Below are 20,155 nucleotides of genomic sequence, written 5' to 3'. Positions count from 1 at the left end.
TGTTAAGCCATTTCGTCTGCTGCTGCTTGGGTGAAGCGAGAAGAGATGGTGGTCGGATGGACGGATGGATGGCCGGCGCAATATTGACGGCTTTTCGTCTTTCTATGTAAAATCAGAGATTCCAATTTTTGTTTCGTAAACATATTTTTGTGTGCTGTGATGAGAGCCGGAAAGTGCAATTAAACATGAGACCACTAGAGGGGAGACAAACACAAGGAATTGTAGATTATAGCGCAATAGACAGACACTTTAGTCATCCACAAGGGAAATTCGCTGCAATATAAGATAGAAGCAAAGTATGACGTTTTTTTTGTTTGTTTTTTTGTTTTTAATTTAAGGATACATTGCTTCATTCAAATTTAAAATGTTACTATTAAACAGTGCAGTAGTTCTGACTTAAAACTATTTTGAAAAGCATGCCGTGTGTGTGTGGACATACTGCAGGCCACATTGCGAGGGGGGCCTCATGTGGCTCGTGTCTGGTCTCATCATCACCACACCAGACATCTGCCCCCCACCCCCACCCCCATGTAGACGATGTTCACACTTTGCTTGTTAGACCCATTTTCAAGCAGCTTTGTGTTGTTTTTGGGACACAGTTTGGACATAATGCTTATGTATTGTGCAGCTATACCTAATAAATTGTCTGCCTCCCCCCCCCCCCTCCAAATTTCAATTTTGGGAAAAGAGCAACCCGCGTTGTCGACGTACCTCGTAACTGTGACTTAGCTCGTTGCATTGACTTACTCGCCTCCTTCCATCTCGGGTCGGGGACAGCTCAGCAGCCGCCGGGCTCGAGGGGATTAACTGGAGGTCTTTTCAGCACCAACAGTCGCAAACGGGAACTCCAGCTTTGGCGCAGTCAAACTGACTCTGTTGATTGTGCCGATGTAAATAAAACCCGCAAAATTGCTGCATCGGAGCCCTAACAGAAGAGCACCTTTGACACCGAATCCGGATATTGCCGCAACTGTGCGCGTTCACACGGCGACACGGCATCCTGCAATCAGATAATTACTTGACGTCAGCGGCGGCACCTGGCGCCGTGTGCAAAATGACTGCAGACAGCGCAATTGCTTTGAACGCGACGTCGTCGCAAAATGGGAATCTCAGACTTTCTGTCCTCTGGCCTGGCATCGACACCCGGGCGAATCTAAAACTCTAAAAGTGGATCATTGCGCGGCGACCAGTTCGGGGTGTAGCCCAAAGTCAGCTGGGAGAGGCTCTGGCGCCCCGTGACCCTAACCGGGGATAAGCGCTGTTGAAAATGGATGGATGGATTTTGAAGTTACTTTTGCACTTTTGGTTCCTGTCGGCCGAAACTGGTTACTTATGATTGAGCCCTGTGAATCCTGCCTAGCAACAAGTTGCCAAGCAGGCATGATCAATCAGAGCGATTCTGTTCATCTGCTGTTCCACCAACTAAACCTGATGATTTTTGTATATATTTATTTAATACTGCAACGGGCTGGCGACCACACCAGGGTGTACCCGCCTCGCGCCCCAAGTCAGCTGGGATTGGCTCGAGCGCACCCGCGAACCGAGCGGAGATCAGCGGTGCTGAGGATGGACGGATGGAGCACCATTTGAGGAAGACAAGTTTGGCCAGCTTGTTCTGAAAGCTCGCTTTACCCGAATGTGCTTTCTCAATCGCAACACCGGGGGCGCTATGCCGAAGGAGCGCTTAGAGAGACGAAGAAAAAAGTCCAGTCTGGCTCGCGGCCGCGCAAGTGTACGGACACCGTGTTGGGTGAAAGAACTTACAGGATTCTCTCAGTAGCACCAAGGAAATGGAAATTAAGCATATAAACGAAAGAGCCTTCGGTCCTACGGGAGACTTTTTTTGATATGGCTCTGCAATATATGTCATTAGAGCGCACCGCTCTCATCCACGCTGTTGCACAACTCCTCTCTTCTTCTCCACATGATCCTGACAAGGAAATTTCATTCGTTCGTTGTGATCCTTCCATCCAAAAATAATAATAATAATAAAATTCCCCCTAAACGGATGAGTGAAATGTGGTCAAATGCCAATCCCTGCGACGTAGCCAACATCATTGACAATTGAGAGCAATTCTTTGTTTAATGAGATGACAATTTGAGAATTGCAATAAGGCCCACCAAATTTGCTTGAAACAATTATTGAGCTTGATCAAGGCCAATATTGATTTGTGACCCCCAAATTCTCCGCCTCGCTCCACAGGCCGAACGGCGGCTACTTTTCGGGTCATGTGAAGGCGACGTGCATATTTGGGACGTCATCTGGGCTGTTGTATTATTGTTATATTCACAGGGCATGGACTAATTATTCCAACAGCTTCTTCTCTTTGGTGGGAGGCAGACTGACAGTTGCTGTCATTGGAGTGATCAGCGTGTTTCTCGGACTGGGCTGAGGCCGTTTGATTTGATTAAGAATAATTGGTGCCGCCGCCACAATGATGTTTGGTAAACCTTTGTGCTATTTTCCACGAGGATGCCCACGAGGAATTTTCCAACTCGGTCTAAAACAGATGGGTGGACCCGCGCGTCGCATCGCAGACGTGACGAGCAGATCGTTGTTATCACCTTACAGTCGACAGTCTCGCTCATTGTCTTGTTGTCGCCTCGCATCAGCACCAGACTAGCATCGGGATGCTAACCTTTCCTTGACTGAACTGCGGGCTCCGAAAGAACATGGCACTTGTTATCATAAGTCAATGGAGGATAGTTCATTTACCTGTCACGCATGTCAGCAAGTTGTGCTCGTTAAGGCAACGCTGACAACATTGTCACCATGAAATCACAGCTTTATCGTGCTGCCTTTGCTACTACTGTAAGTCGCGTTACAGTTAGTCGTGGGTCCTGGTGCGAGACGACACTCAGCCACACTAAAAAAACACACAAAACAAAAAAAGACAATAAAGCTTTAGAGAAAAGTTGTAATCCTGCCAGAAATAATCTTTCTGAACACAAAGGTTCTAAGAATAGGATACAGGTGTTGCATTTGTACAAAAAAAGTACAATTTTCCAGAAAAAGGTGATTAAGATGTACGTTTATGAGGAGAAGTAAGGAAAGTATGAGAGGAGCCCTTGTTGTCAGTGTAAAAATGAGCAATTGAGACATTTTAGTTCAAGTTTCGAAATCCTTTTTGGCACTTCGACACAGACTTTGAAATGCAAAGAGTTACTCGAAAAAACTAAAGTATGACGTCATTCTTGTAAGATAGCGACCCAGTTGTCCTGGTATAATTTTCTCTTTTCAGTTTGGCCCTCTAACTCTGGTAGCACAAAAGAACAAACAAGAATGCCCCAATATATTGTTAATATAGTGGCAGAATCTTGAATTAGTTGCTGCTCTCTGCCAATTACAGATGTATTATTTTTGTGTGCAAAAAAAAATAACAGTTTTACACAATTTCATTAAAAAGTAGCTTTAGCACCAGAAATGGAAATCATCAGTTCACAACAATCACCATATGCTGTCCCTTTAATATTTTAAAATGTTTACTACGATGGGTAATAAAATATAATAAAATAAATTGGCGGCACTGTGGCCGACTGGTTAACACATCTGCCTCACAGTTCTGAGGAGCAGGGTTCAAATCCCGGCCCTGCCTGTTTGGAGTTTGCATGTTCTCCCCGTGCCTGCGTGGGTTTTCCTCCCAAAAACATGCATGCTACGTTCATTGAAGTCTCTAAGTTGCCTGTAGGTGCGAATGGTTGTTTGTTCACACGTGCCATGCGATTGGCTGGCGACCAGTTCAGGGTGTAGCCCGCCTCTCGCCAGCACGCCCGCCACCCGAGTGAGGAGAAGCGGTACGCAAGATGAATGAATGAATTCTCCATCAATGAAAGTCGAATTGCAAATGTTGTTACTTGTACGCATCAATCGGACTCGATTGCCAATCGTCTGCTTGCAACTTGAAGTTCGTTACCTGAGGTTGTCGGCACTCGGTTTGTTGAAACAAAGTCACGACAACGGTTTCTTGTCGAGGTGTTGCTTGCTGGTCTTCTCAACAAAAAACGAATGCGCAAGGTGTGGCGTACGGAGGTGTGACAGTGGTGGCGGCCAATGAAGATGCTTGTTAAATTGTTTAAAAATCAATGTATGCTTAGCATTGGTGTTCTTGCTCGAAAGTCGCTTTTCTCGTTGGCCCACGCCACACAAATACTGTCGCTTCAGTATTCATGCTAGTGACATACTGTAATCCTCCCCGTTCCACACTTTGCGCAAGTAATGTCGGATGAGCAGTTACTTTTTATACCGAGGTGTCACAATTCCCAAAGCAGGCCATCTATTTCAAAGGCAAAATAAACTTTACAGCATATTTGATGAAAGTCAAATTTGGGAAAATGCCAGTGATAATTGTCAACTATGGAAAGCCTGTCATTTTCTTGTCACACTAGGCGAAAGCTTATTTGCGTGCGCCGTCGTTGGAATTTCTCGTTGAAGTCGGCTTGTCGGACATTTTCTGGCAAACGGCGCCGGGTGTCGGCCGTCTGCAGTGCCGGCATCGAGCGGCAGGTTTTTTCGGACTCTGCCAGATTCTACAAGTGAGCGCGAGCCAGATGTGCGGTGACAGCTCAACGCTCATTAGGCTGAATCAGTGTCACACGGTGACAAGCGGCCAACTTGAGGCTTCTCCTGTCACTCGCGGTGCTTATCCATCCAGCCGAGACCAACTTGGACTCTGCCGGACCCGATTTGACACCTTTGGGTTCTGCCTTTTTTTTGTTTTTTGTTTTGTTTAATGACTTGAATAGAGCATTTGGGATTAAATGCTGCTAAAGTCATTCCCTGAAGTATTTAGCGGTAACACCTCTTTAGAGGCAAACGACGTCAGGCCCGGTCCTCCTCGGATCCCCGAACCACTCCCTCACGATCCCAAGTGAGGGGTCAGCACCGATCGAGCCCTCGGGACACTTCGTCCTCGGGCTGAAGTTGTGATATCTATTTCAGTCTGCCGGAGAGCAGGCGCCCGCCAACGTGGCCGCGGAGAGAATTCCCTGTCCCGCGATTACGGACGCTAACACGCCGCTCATATGCTTCGGCATCAGCCGTGTCCAAAGCGCTCAGCGTCCGACGGCTCGCTCCGAGCCATTAAGGTCCAGTTCGCAATTAGAGATGTGTGGCTGCCGGGTAGCCAAACAGATGTGCTTTGATCTATTTACGGTAGGCTGGATGTTGAGGCGAGGGGGGTTTGTGGTAACAGCTTATTTCCACGCGTGGGTCAGATCACGCACCTCTGACATCGCTCGTCTTACACTTGACTTGACATCCGCTGGTGTTTTTCACTCAGCCAAATGTAAGTAAGTAATGAACAGGCTTTAGGGATGGCAGCTGCTACCGAATGTACTGTATTATGGGTAGGAATGTCCAACCGCAACGCCCCATCTGTTAACGTTTCAGACTTTAGCAAAGGGTGAAGTAGTTGTTTTAACGCCTTGTCTTCGGCAAACAATCCCCGTCGCCCTTCGACTTCAAGTGCAAAAATGGAACACAACCGTTCTGTTGACAGTTTTCTTATGCCCAGGGTGGGGGAGTATTTATATCGAAAAGGTGCCAACACATTTGCAGTAGTTCTTACAGGACGATTCTCTCTGGGGGGCACAAGAGTTGTTAGAGGGGGAACTAAGGGGGAGGGGCGGGGCGGGGCGGTGGCGGGGCACCCCCCCCCTTGTCTATCAAGTGCTACAGGTTCAAAAGTGACTTTTGTGTCAAATGTTTTGTCCAGAAAGACTGCTAACAATTTGGAGCAGATTAGCATGTCTGCCTCACGGTTCTGAGGTTCAGGGTTTCGAATCCCGGTAAATATTTTCAAATTTATTGAGATGTACCTGTACAACGTCTTGCAATGCAAAAACCGACCAGCCCAATCCGGCACGTTGGTTTGATTTGGCGCTTGTGCCGCCGCTCCGCAAAGTTACACGGGAGGGAGTTTTGTAGCTTTTGTGTCATCCTGCTAACTAACAACCGACAAATCGTCATCGCTTAGCTGTTATGTTTGGTGGTGGTCATGACATGCAATGGGGATGTAATTACTATCAAGGTGAATATGGCGATCAAAGTAGTAGTAAAAACGAATTCATAGCGTCGCTGTCTTCAGCTCTGCACGCGCTGCAGTGTACCAGACGAATCGAGTGTCAGGAACATTTAGTCCTGAGATCATTTGTTTGCGTAATTCACGGGTCACCGAGTGCTGCTACGCCGCTGCTAGCTAGTCACTTGTGAGCACTTTTCACAGCGGCGGCGATTTCGTTGCGGTTACCGTGTCGGTGGCGCGCCGCAAGGGAGAAAGGCGAATAAATCCACTGCCGTTATGAGTTATGAATGAACTTGCGCCGTTTTGTGAAAGAGCTGGGTTGAACGAGATACGCAGCAGCACACGAGTATTTCATTATTAAATAACGTTTGAAACTCCTTTGAACGCAATAATGCTGCACCCGTTATGATGTAGCCTGAAGCTTTCATGTGCCCACCGAAGGCCGCGCCTTCAACGAGGGGGGGCCGACAGTGACGTTACACTACACATATCACTTTGTCCCAAAGTGAACCTCGTGTACACAGCTTAATGGTGCTGAACTAGACATTCTGCTACTCCAAATTGGCCTTTTAAACTCCTACTTACTCAGATGACATTTTGAACATAATTCTCAGGGTTATACAACCGAGAGGAAAGCTATCCATCAACAAAATAGCGGTCACCGAAAGCCGGAATATTCTGGGTCTGCTCATTAATTCAGTGAAATGAAGTGAGAGGGTGAACTGAACAGGAGGAGCAACTTTCCTGCGATTCAGGGGGGGGGGGGAAAGTCACTATTCCCCCTGGATATTTCCCTCAAAGTGAATATTCACATAAGCGTCTTGTTTTTCTCCCCAAATCTGTCACTCTCCTTCTCATCTCTCTCTGTTTTGCTCATGATTGCTGGGTCAGTAGCTTTGTGGTGGGCCGGGTCAGGGGGCCGCAGACTGGTTCTGTCCACCAGCTTCGGGCCGCGGGGGCTAATGCCTCCTGACACTCTCAGCCCCATCAGTCCCGGCCGCATCATTCCAGTAATGTAGAAGTCATCAAGGGCTCGGGGATTGCATGAAGTCTCTCATCTGGAAAGCCGCAACAGCCCTTGACGAATTCCTCTGGAAGAATAAAAAAAATAAAAATGTGTTGCTTGTTGGGAATTCGAGATGAAATTATTGGTTTTCTCAGAGTGAAAAACAACCTTTTCGATGGAGGTAAACATGTTAATTTAACTGAAAACAGTATAGCAATTATTGTAGTCGAGCTAGCGTGCTTACGTAGCTAATGCAATCAGTGAAGCAAATGCGAGGTAGACGACATAAGCAGGCCGGTTGATCAACAGTGTTTCCGAAAGAGACTGCAAGAAGCTCGCAAGTCAAGATTTGTTCCCGAGTAGCCTGCAAGAAGCCGGCGGACCAAGACTGCTTTGGGATTAGACGACAAGAAGTCCGGAGACTGCAATTGGTTCAGAAGTAGACTACAAAAAGCCCATTAACCAAAATTTGTTCAGATGTATACAAAGAAGAAGAAGAAGAAGAAGAAAAAACACTAGACTACAATTAGTTTGGAAGAAGACTACAAAAAGCCAATAAGACTGGTCCAGAAGTAGACCAGAAGAAAGTCATAGACCCAGACTGGTTGAGGAGTCAACTAAAAGCTAAAAGCTACTCGACCAAGATTGGTTGAGAAGTAAAGTGCCAGAAGCCACTTGACCATAACTGCCTTCAAAAAGATTGCTTAGCAAAACAAATACTGTCATGTTTGTGGCCAATAATTCAAGTCTCTTCAATACTCTCTTGTATTATTATACAGTATACTAAAATGATGCAAGTACTCTATTATGTTTAATTCTTTTTCTTAAGATACCTACTGTACATCTACTTTAAGGTCTTCCTTGTTAGATATCTAAAATCCAGAAAAGAACTGATGCTGGTGAAAAATGTCACTACCAAAACAGAAGTGGCAAGAGACAACAAACAACAACAACATTGTGTTAAACGTGATATTGATTAGTTTGGCCTGGACTGACTCTTCCCCTTGCAGGTACTCTTAGGCTAGGCCGTCATTTTTGTGGTTTAATGCTTTATGCACTTTGCTGCAGTCTTGTTTATTGCTGGTGTCTCGTTTTGGGTAGACGTGCGCGTTGCATAGATAATGTATACAGAACCCGATCTTCCCGCTTAGTCGCGTTGGCATATACCCAGTTCTTGAAGAGATTTTCATCCACACATGATCGATGACGTTTAGCTGAACTGAACCACTTTGGGGAAAACATCAATCGGGTCCCTGGAACCATGTTGTGTCACAGAAGCTTTGGTTAAGTTACAGCGGTCGCTTGACTCAACTCTGCAAGTACAGAGTGAACATTGTGAAAGCTGTTTGTCTTCACAGACATACTGTATGGCTATTGTGCTCTCTAATCTGTATTGCTGGTGCGCTGGTCTTTTCCAAGCACGCGGAACTTGCTTTACACTCAACTGAATCGTTGCTTAACCTGCGCAGTGACCCCGCCACTTGTCATCCGCATCCTTCGAGCCCAGATCTTCCTCCACGCTACTTACGCCCGGCATCCCGCACCATCGCCGACTCGTGAAGGGAATCGGCAAACCTTATACTGTATCGGAAAGTGTAAGTCGAGAGCGCTGCTTACTCATCTGTTAAAAGCGGAGTGATCTCCAAAGTTTGTACGAGAGGCTTTTTGACGGTGCCCTGCTGCTTTGTCAGTGCAGCACATGCTGCAGGCGCTGGCATCCCCTATTGCCTTCCAGGTCATTGGCCAGGCCCAGCGGGAGGCCGGCTTCTAGCCCACGACACGTCACTGATTCACAGCTGGATCCGTAACAAGGTATCATAGCAAATGAGTCGGTAAAACATCACTCGGCCCAAGAGCGTGAAAAATTGTCATGATATCATTTCTGGTTCCTTGTCCGGGAAGAAGAAGGAGATCTGGTGATGGGACGCCGTTATTCCTCACCCGACTGTTCCGGGCCCCCTTCTCTCATCCACTAACCCCCCCCCCCCACTCCAAAATGGCGCCCGAGGCAACCGTCGAGATATGTCACGCTAACGTAAGGAGACGATAATTAAACATCTCGTGACGCTGGGCCAAGTGGCTCGTAGGTGTTGCGCTAGTTACATGAGGCCGCTGTGACATACTGTCCCATCCTTAAACGTAGACGTCCTCATCGCACGAGACTGCCGAGCGGTCGGGTCGCGTCACATCGGGCTCCTTGCGCTACATTGCGCTAATAGCCGTGATCAGAAAGGATGTACTACAGCTGCTGTGTGTGTATGGTGTTTGGACAGTGTATGGGAATGGGGCACTTGGCTGAATTTCAACTCGAAACCTCGAAGTGACCAATTCAGATTTGGTGCCCATGTATTTTTTGGAAACCTCTATTTACATGTATTTTCTCGTGAGCCATATGAAAATGAAACCAGCACAAGCGTCAGGTACAACGGCATGGATGGTAACTGTTAAACTCAAATGATCTGGGGAGCTGTTCCTCAAATGTCGAACAAAACTTTGAGTTCAAACCGTCTTCGTGTGTGACGTCAAGCAAGCAAAATACATTTCAGATTCTCAAGGACTAACTTCACTCCTGGGTTTTGCGTTTTCTATGACTTTGTTAAAAAAAAATAAACAATTCAGATGTTACCAAAATGTTTATTTCCGAGAAAGAAATACATGGGTAAGCTACTTGGTGTATTCTACAGATGGGTTACATGGTGGTCTTGCGACTTTTGTGGCGCTTGGAGTGCAGGTTGTGTGACAGATGCAACGCAGAATGGACAAACGCCATCTCGCCTGTTTAAAAAGAACCACAATGGAGACCTTGGATCTAAATGTCACGGTTTCATAACGGAGACACTGACATTTGTGTGATGGGATTTAGCCATGGGTTAATACAGCCATCATTGATGTCCATCTTACACTCTCGGCCTGTGAAGTCTATTGCACCGTTTTTCTTTTTGAGGTGCCCTCACAGAAGTTTCTTTCAAAGGCGCCAATTGAAAGTCAATTATTTTATCGGCGGAGAAGGAGAGAAAAAACATTCAGCTTGATATGTTGCTTTGTTTTATATGATGCTAATAACGTGCCTCAGGAGCTAACTGGCTAAAAAGCACATTCAAATCAAAAGCATGCAAATCTAATCAATTACACTCTTTCTTTTATTATTATTTTTCAATGAAAACGCATTTGGCAGAAGTCACAGTATAATGAGGAATTTAAATTGGAAAACGAAAAGCTTTTGTTTATGATTATAAATGCCAGGGCGAGGCAGCGACTCGCCATCCGTGAATTACCCTTTCATATTCCTTTTTTTTTTATTATTTAATCGCTGACTACAGCTTTGGCACGGCTTTTAATGAAGGCAGACTTCTGAGCATTGCCCCCCTCCGCTCCCCCCCTCAAAAAAAGCACGTCCCTTTAACATTGTTGTTTTATATTTTACTACCTTTACAGGGGGTCATTAGGTGAATGCAACATTTAGAAAGAAATGTCTTCAATGAGCTTCCTTACCGCTCTCCTGTGCGTGTGCGTTTGCAGGTGGCAAAGGCTATTACTTGACTCCAAAAAAGATGATTTTCTTCTCTTCTTTTTTTCCTTTTTTTTTGGGACAACACAAGAGAAACCCACCGCCCCCGCCCTCCAAGTTGCTGCGGTGCGACCCAGTGTCGGCCGCTTTCGTGGGCTCAGGAGGTTCCTTGGGGGGGAGGAGAATGGAAGTTGAGCATCTCGCTGTGATCCAAAGAAAGTGTGCCAAATTCTATCAACACTGGATTAGCACACAACATTTGTGTTCGATCAGCGGAAGAAGAAGGTGAGGGGTGGAGGGATAAAGAAGCTGTTTCCAAGGAGCACAAAGATGGAATTTTCTAAAAGCATGGCTGCTTCTATTCCATGAGAACGGATGTGCACATGAGCTCCCTTTTGTTTTGCAAATTTGCTGGGAAACTATTTTTGTACGTGCTCGAAAATCAACGTGTTTATTGTATAAATCATGTGTTCAGCATAGAGCAAGTGTTCAAATATTTTCATCCGTCTAAGGTCCGCCGCGCACAGCGATGCGGCCGAGCGTGACTCACGTGGCCCATCGGCAAAAAAATGACAGTTGGCGACTCACACCTGCACACTAAGCAATTGAACACCATACACCTAACAACACACTGCAACAGGAGAAATGCAAACCGCTATCGGGTTTTGAGGCTCAATATGCAATATACTGTACTGCATTATTTTTTTATTGAACCACAAAAACATGCCGCCATTGTCATGGACGAAGCAGAGTGCCACAAAGACAGGAACCGGGCAAGAATAAAGGTGAGGGTGGCGATATTTTGAGAGGCTGTCGGCAGCGATCGCTGACTGCAGGCGTACATTTGGGTGACAGAGACACGCCACGCTTTGCTTTCGAGCCACGGTTCATATGAAATTATGAACATAGTTCTGTTTCAGGTCTCGCAATTGAAATATGGAAATGTTTTTTTTTGGCTGATGTTCATTTTCGATAAGCTGTTCCAGCTGTCACGTTGGCACACGTTTACCGGCGATTCCATTTTTTATTTTTTTTTTAAATCAATTGATACATCATCATGAGATTGTGGACGTGAAGCTTGACAACATCCAAGTACACACATATGATGAAAATTGTGAAACCTAAGTGTAAATATGTATTCCACTACTTCACTATTTAAAATTTGACTGCATTAACAGCGAGAACATTACAAAAAGAGAAATGTGTTCCTTCAAACAGTTACAGCATAATATAATTATTTATTGTTAAAGCAGGGTAACATGTTTGAGTTGTACTTAATTATGTTAATGTTACTGACTGACTTATCAATAAAACTGCACTTTCCACATCCTTTTGTATCATTAGTTTTTCTGAAAAAGCTTAGTTTTCAATGAACCCATAGCTGTATTGCATCGTATCGAGATATCCGGCATGAATATCGACATATGGACTTTTGTCTATTTCGTTCAGGCCTCGTTTTTACATTATGTGGAGACGACATCTTTTAATGACGAGCGTTCCATCTGATCACCCCACAATGTTGCGTGCGCCCATGTTTCCGTGACTTGGGTCCCGCCCAGTTTCTCACCGCATTTCTCCATCATTGTCCTTTTGTTTTTGTTTCAAAGTCCACTTTCACTTGATATAAATTGCAATACATACTTTTTTTCTTTTTTTTTTTTTAAATCCTCGATAGATGAATACGCAGGTGCTGAACCGCGAGTACGCGAGGGTCCACTGTCGATGATTGGAGAGCACCAGTGTGAATGCTTGTCACATAATTGTTGAACATTTAACGAGCGTAATTACTAAGTTACTCTATTTCTTGTTGTCAGTACAATACATGTGGGAGCACGACGTTCACTTTCAAAATCACACGATGGCTTTTCGGCCAATGTTGACATTTGGAGGAAACTCCCTGCTGACTTAATCACAGCAGATATTGCGTGCCATTTTGGGCGGCGCGCTCGGACCGGGGCTGATGGCGGGCCTGGTAATTCGCCACCGCTGTGAGGTGGGACTCCCGGGGGGGTCACGCGTCTCCTCGCTCTCTCTCTCGAGGTCACAAGCTTCATTCTGTCTCCGCGCCTTCCCGTCCCGCTGAGCCAGCCGGTGTAAACACAAACAGCAGTGACGCAAAGAGGTCTTGAATGCATCACAGAACCAGAATCGGACGACCAATGAGGCAGCTGCTTAATCATAATGTCCATCATTTGCAGGCACGTGCGCAGACATTTTGGGGGGCACACACACAAAAATAGGCACCCGTCTCCAAAATGACTAAATAATAAATAATAAAGACAGTAGTCGATATTTAACGTATGTATTTATTTATGTGAACACAAACAACACAGTCAATAATACAACTATTAAGGAAGGAGGTGAAGGGAGCGGATATAAAAACGTCGACACACCCTTGCTCAAGCAGCAGGTTTTTGTGATTACAAAAAAGAGACCAAGAAAAATCATTTGAATTGGATTTTCCACTATTAGTTAACCTGCAAGCTAACCTATACAACTCAATGAAAAAAGTAGGGAGGGGAAGTAAAAATAAACAACTGAGATAACATGGTTGCACAAGTGCACACACCCACTTATAGAAAACCGCCGCAGGCACGGGGACAGTATGCAAACTCTACACAGGCGAAGCTGGGATTTTAACCCGCAACCTCACAACTGTGAGGCAGATGTGGTATTTATTTATGTATTTGTTTGTTTGTTTATTATAGATGATTGAAGAAAAATGGGCTACAGCAAAAAGGGCACTTTTTCATCCAGGGCAAAAGGGCAGGTGCTTGAGTACCACTTGGGGTCTATGTGTGCACGTGCGTGATCATTAGGATGTTTATGTGTCACACAAATACGATATAGTGGAACCTCAAAACTTTTCAAACGTTTCGTGACGCCGGTTGACTTCCAAGTTGTTGGAAGGAACTGTGGCGAAGCGACCACCTACTTGTTCTCATGCATTGTATCACAAAACAATTTGGCAAAATTGAGATTGGCTTGCTGATAGGCCCATTTTGGGAAATTGGCAGCTAACGAAGCACACACGTCAGACTGCTGGAACACTAATTGATGTTAATGACGCAATCTCCACAATACTGCACAGAGAACGTGTTTACATGTGCTAAGTCACCACACTTCATTTCATCCAAGAAACTGTACATGTGCTTTGCTAGGTGCTGCTGTTTTTATTAGCAAAATCATTTCCATCTCCGTAAAAAAAAGTGCCACTGTGATTACTAGCAATCACAAATGAGGCATGGTTTTATTCCGCAAAAAGTATTTTTGTTTCATTTTAAGGCGACTCTAACATTATGCACAGTTTGCACATTAACAGTGTTTAAATATAAGAAATTTAAAAAATACTCTACTTAAACAATGATTCAACTGAAATGTATTGCACATAAAAGTCAAGTAAAAATATTACCGAAATAATTTTCTGTAAACAGTACTGTGCATACCAAATGTACTGCAATGCATTTCAATTAACAAAAAAAAAGTTTAAGACTCCAAACTCTGAACTTTCAACATTTAATTCAGTGATTCTCACATACCACTAGAGTAGTGGTACTTTTAACACACTTGGAGAATCACTGGGATTAAATGTAACCAAAATAAAGATATTCGAAAAGTAAAGAATTTTACATGATACATTTAACATTTTTTTTATTTTATGATATCATGGGTTTATACAAATCCTAACTATACTTAAAGAGTTGAATGCATTATTATTTTTGTGCATTTTACCGACTTTTGAGCTGGCTCACGTGTTCATTGTGGAACTCGAACGTTGCCTTTGAGCACAAACGTTGCCCCCTCCCACACACGCGCAAACGTGGCACAGGCCCCCCCACCGCCCCTCCCTCCTCCCGTCAGGGCCAATGAACTGGTACGCGCTCAGTACCCGCCTCCTCTACCACCGCGACCAATCACAAAGGACCAGAATTTACTTAACTAGCCAATCAACAGCAGCTCTTTTTGTACGTCACACGAAAATGGCGGCGCCCGTCAGAAGGACTATCCGACGACTTCTGCAACAGTAAGTCGTATTTTATGCTTTTTTTTTGGACGCCTTTGCTGGAGCTTGTTCGGCTGACCGTAGGGCACATTTTGCTAGCCCTGTCGGCAGCCTCAAGGAGTCAAATCACTGCTCGGAAGGCTTCATTCGTTTGTTTTCCCTGTTATGTGAAAGACCAAGAGCGCGCATTTTGTGCCAGTTGACATTTAATACGGTTGTTGTGTTGTTGTTTTTAGCCTAATAACTGATCGTTTGTCCCTTTGCTTTTGCTAGTAATATGGCTATGCTGCTGAATGGAGTGCAAAATGTAAGCTCAATGGTCAGTCAGGCTCCCGAATGGCGGCTGTGCGGTCATTTTCTTGTCCTGTCAGGTGTCACCAGCCTCGCATGAAATGAAGCTTGCAAGGCGATGGAGCCTTGCAGTGCATTGTGGAGTGCACTTCCTTTTCAGCAATTTCGCAAAGCACGTGCAACAGCCGAGTATTCTGTTAAAGCTCATTTGTTTTGATTAGGGTTTTTTTGGATTTGATTAGATTTTTTTTTCTCTTTCTTGTATTCACTAAAACATTGTGATTCTGTGTTTTATATATGATTGCATTCTCAAATTATGTGGAGCAATGTGTGTCCTCTCTGTAAAAAGTGCTATATAAAGTAATATGTTACTACATACTGTCAATAGGCTTGAATATACTGTAAATTATTCTAGAAAATACTGAGAATAGATCTTAGCTTGCCACTAGACTTGAGTATGTATTTTTGCTTTTTTCGTTGTTTTACACAGACTGAATTAACAAAAAGACAATGAGACCACTACAACCTCAATAGTATTTAAGGTATGTCAAATATTGCCAAATATCGTAGAGAGATGACAAATGCCTGTAATATTCTCATTCCTCCAGGGCATTGAATCGATCACAGCCGGACTGTTCTGGTTGTTTTCGAAGACGTTTGGCCTCCCGCAGCCGAGAGAAGCCTTCTCGGATGAGAGGCAAAATGGCTTCTAAGACAACTCAATGTCCTGAGCAAGACATGAAAAATTTATATATTTTTTTCCCCTTATTTGATTGTTTTGCGATTGGCTGGCAACCAGTTCAGGGTGCCCGATGATAGCTGGGCTAGGCTCCAGCACGCCCGCGACCCGAGTGAGGAGAAGCGGCTCAGAAAATGGATGGATGGACAGACATTTTAAATAACAGGCACAATTTCAGTGTGGTCTAAAGGTCCGGTAAAATAAGGTGATGTCAATTCGTGCGCAAGCCGTTGAGGGTTACGTGATAGTAGCGTTCCCGCATGGCACGGCACAGGAAGGGTTTCCTCAATCTGCAATCTGCGGATGCGGCGTTTTGTGCGGGAAGCTTGTTCGGTGCCCTCCTTTCTGCCACAGTTGCCAGGCTGTCCAACTCTGTGCCCATGACGCAGCCCGCTTTCCTCCTCAGTTTCTCCAGGCGACAAGCTTCCCTTTTCCTCACGCTGCTGCCCCAGCACACAAGTGCCTACATGAGGGCGGTAGTCACCACAGACTGGTAGAACATGATAAAGAGTCTTCTGAGGAACTACAGGTGGCGCTGTCCTTTTCAGCACGTTTCGTCAATCTTGGTAGTTCAGTCCAGCCTTTTCATCCAGCTGCACACCCAGATGTTAGGACATCTGTACAATCTCCACACTGTCGACGTTAATGCAAACCCTTTCAGGGGTGAGGTCTGGGCCTCCTAAAGTTCAGCACCATTTCCCTGGTCTTGGTGGCGTTTGGGTGCAGGTGGTTGGAGTCGCAGCATTTGATCATTTGTGCTGGCCCATGAGATCGTTTGACCTGGGCCGCCATGCAAATTTAAAAACAAATAAAGTCCCCCCAAAAGTAAATCACAAATGCTCTTATGGTAAGAATATTGAATAGATTTTTTTTCATGTTTAATAAGGGCCTTGGAGGCCTTCATGAAAACTGAAACGTCCCCTGACGAAAAATACTGAATTTCTATTCAACGTTCCCTTTCTTTTGTGCCGATATATTTTGCTTTTAACAGCACCTGCGTAACAATAATGTAGTCAATAAAATAGTTATGCAGGCTTATCCCTAGTGTTAATAAATGCATTTTTTGTATTAAGTGACAGATGGATTTTGATAATATTCAGGCATATGTATAATGCAAGTAAAACTACAAAGCTTTGCTGTTATCCATCCATTTCTTTACAGAATTTAATTAGGTCGCGGGTGAGCTCGAGCCAATCGCAGCTGAGATTGTAACGCAGAACCTCTCGAGCAACTGAGTAGAAATGAACAAAGTTGTTAAGCATTGCATAGACCTCCACCAAGGCCCAACGCTCCTGTCCGACTTGTTTGTTGGACGAATCACGACGTGAGAGGCCATCCGCTTCCACATCAGCTCATCAGTTGGTCCCGATGCAAGTAGACTGTAACTGTGAAAAAGGTGCAAATAACCTCTCCAATCTGGGAGGAGTAGACTAAATGTCTGATCGCCTATTGTCATAAACAATTTATGAATGCTCTTTTTTATTTTTTTAGACACGAGAAAATACAAAGCAGATTGTTTTTTGCATTTTTATTTCAAGAATGATCCCTTTCCCCTCGAAATCTGTTTTGGCGAACAATGAAATGCTTTGTAAGAAAATGTTGAAAATGCAACGGCCCCACTGATCGGCACAACTCCTGTTTCCGTGTTGAGCGGAGTCATGTTGTTATGCTGTAGTGTGAATGGAGCTCAATATCCTATTCTTGCTTAGACTTACACCGCAAACTAGTTGAGAATGACTCAGCAGCGCCTCTGCTGGCTGCAGCCGTGTAGTGCACGCCATTTTGTGTCAATTGCAATTGTTCAACATCCAATTCCAAATAACTGACATAATTAGACAAATCAATTTTTGGGTAGCCACACTATTATTTGTGTCCTCACCAAAATACAATGGGTTGTGTCGTGTTTGCATAATCTTGCTTACTAATAACGCATCAGAATGCCTCTCGCCCTTGCGTTTAACACTTGGCGGAGGTAATAAATGTAATAGGTAGAATTTACAGCCTCAACAAAGGGTCATGTGTTGCTAATTGGATCCGTTGCGACTCGAGGGAAGCGGCGTCTACAAGGTTAAATGCTCAGACGGCCGAGACCGCGAAGAGGAATGTGCGCGCTTGTTGTTTTGTTTTATGGACAGCCTAGAGCCGCCCGCGCTCGGCCTCGACACTGGCGGCAGACTGCTCTTTGTCACCAACACCCTCGCGCCAAAGATGCAACGGCATCCTGGGAGGAAGCGTCGGGTGCCGCTATGAAGTCGACAAGTGATGAAAGTAGCCTGGAGCTTGTCAATTAAGAGAGCCGAGGCCTGGACCTTATAAGTTAATGGGCAGTTTCCCCTCTGGGGGCCTGCTTGGGCTATATAGCCATGCTTATAAAAAGCCCAAGTGTTATGCGCCCCTATAATGTTTTCAGTTAAGAGACGTGAAGCGGCACACGCGGTTGCTAGAATCTTTTTCCATGGTGGCGTTCGGCATAAATTGCGATGGGACTTTTTTATCTGCCGCCGTAGTTTTAAAGTGGCCACGACTGTGCGGGACATTTTTTGATGCTACTTCCCAAGTGGGCTCCACAGAGTCACTGATGATCCAGTATTATTGCAATATTTTAACCACCAGTAATATCGCAGTGCAGTGGAAACCCGCATTCCAAAAAAAAATGTTTTATTTTATGAGGTGGAACCAACAACAAAATTGCTTATTGGCTTTTTATCCCCACTTATTAAAAAATGTTTTGGGGTGTAAAAAAAAAGAATTCAAAAAATAAACCCCCCCCCCAATGTAATTATAATGGATGTCAATTATCCACGACTTTTCGCTATTGCCAGCCTGATCCCTATCCCCCCGCCAATAGCGGGGGTCCACTGTACAGTGATTACGTATTGATTATCTACAGCTGCATTTCACCAAATTTTAAAGTTCAGTTTGAAAAATGAAACTCATACAGATTTACGAAACACATGGCAAAATACTTTCAAGAAGGCCAATTCTCATCTAGTTTTTTAAAATTAAAAATCATATGTATTGTCCTTTCTTACAAGCAGGGATATTTAAATTTCCTGCAACGTTAAAATTTAATTTAGCTGCAAGCCATAATGATCAAAATTGTACAAAAATCAAATCAGATAAGTCTACTTTATTCTGTGTGGTAAATCCAAAGAATATGACTAAGTTTTTGAAATGAGAGAAGTTTTTCACAATTGTAATTTGTAATTTATTGAGCTGCACCTGTATATGTTGGGGAACAAAGGATCTATAATACGTATGTAACTGAAGAATTGCTCCAAATTACACACACAAAAAAATCAATAATTTAATTAAGTGGATACAAAAACACACTTTTATTTACACTAATTATTTTTTTACCCACAAAACCTTCTCCAAAGTATGTCATACAAGTATAACATGGAACCAGCAAAGAATTTACGGCTGAAAATTCATGTAAGTAAAACACAACACAAAACACTTTAACAAGTGACCGTCTAGATCTTTGCTCGTGACGTATGCTCACTTCAAGCGTTTGCACTGTCCAAAATGTTTAAAATAGGTAAGGCATATTTTTGCCTATAAATAAATTGGTGCCTCCATATTTTCCAGCTTCAAGGAGTTTGACTTTGGAGGTTCCAATGGAGTTCCCAAGAGTGGAAATGGCAGCCACTCGTAATCTGTACCACGAAATATAACAATTTGATGTATCACGATATCCATATTTTGTCCTAGCCCTGTAACGTCCCGAGTATACCCAACTGTATACCCTTGAATGCGTCTAATACTACAATCACATTCATTTGCGTGGGATTTATTTGTATAGCGGGGAGGGGGAAATCCTCGCTGAAAATCCCCTCACTCATCTGGTGTCGTCTGTGCTGGAGCTGGCTTTGGCTTCCGCTAGAAAAATAAATGGCTGTTTGAATAAACACCCGCGTGTTGACACCTCATTTCCTCATTGATTGGCGCTGGTAACCGAGAGCTCCAAGTGTGTGAGCGTGAGTGTGCGCGTGTGTGTGGCCATAATCCAATCAGGCGGGAAAACAGCCAGTGGGACTGTGTAACCAACTTCTTCAGCCACTTCACCCTGTGCTCAATCTTGAGATTTGAATGTATTATTTCAATATTTGTTGACTTGAAGATGCTGTATTTCCTCAACGTGCCGATTGTTTTGGCCACCACCTTTACCCTTTTTTTATTCCCTTGCACGGTGGAAGATGAGGTCGTACGATCCGGAATTTGACAGAAACTTTTGGATTTCTCACGGTTCAAACGTCACACGAGACATTCGCATCTCATGCCAGACCAGAGTTTAGTTTCTGCCGTGTTATTTTTCTTTGCGCCGCCTTAGTTGCGCATGACAGCCACACAAAATTTGAGCATATCATGAATTCACTTCAATTCAGTTTTGTATTATTATATCGTGCCAAATCACAGCAGAAGTTGTCTGAGGTCATGGAGCAGGTCACAAAGCACCCTCCTCACTCATTAAAAGACCAACTGAAGCCCACATGAGCAAGAAGTAGGTGACGGAGGCAAGGAAAAAAAGAAGAACTTTGTTATGACGAAGCAAAACTCCTGCGTCCCAGTATGCAAATTCGCC

General features: G+C 44.3%; 1 protein-coding gene across 1 annotated transcript in view; it reads left to right on the top strand.

Annotated features, from left to right (window-relative positions):
- The first annotated feature begins 14,515 nt into the window (after nucleotides 1-14,515).
- clybl (citrate lyase beta like) overlaps nucleotides 14,516-20,155 on the top strand; it is a 55,491-nt gene continuing 49,851 nt past the window's right edge. The window contains exon 1 of the mRNA XM_061792786.1: nucleotides 14,516-14,561. Coding sequence (XP_061648770.1) covers nucleotides 14,518-14,561 — 44 coding nt within the window. The 5' untranslated portion in view covers nucleotides 14,516-14,517. The remainder of the gene's footprint in view (nucleotides 14,562-20,155) is intronic.

The sequence above is a fragment of the Phyllopteryx taeniolatus genome, chromosome 12 (genome assembly GCF_024500385.1).
Source record: "Phyllopteryx taeniolatus isolate TA_2022b chromosome 12, UOR_Ptae_1.2, whole genome shotgun sequence".
In the NCBI taxonomy this organism is placed as follows: Eukaryota; Metazoa; Chordata; class Actinopteri; order Syngnathiformes; family Syngnathidae; genus Phyllopteryx; species Phyllopteryx taeniolatus.
This window is presented reverse-complemented; position numbering and strand designations above follow the sequence as displayed.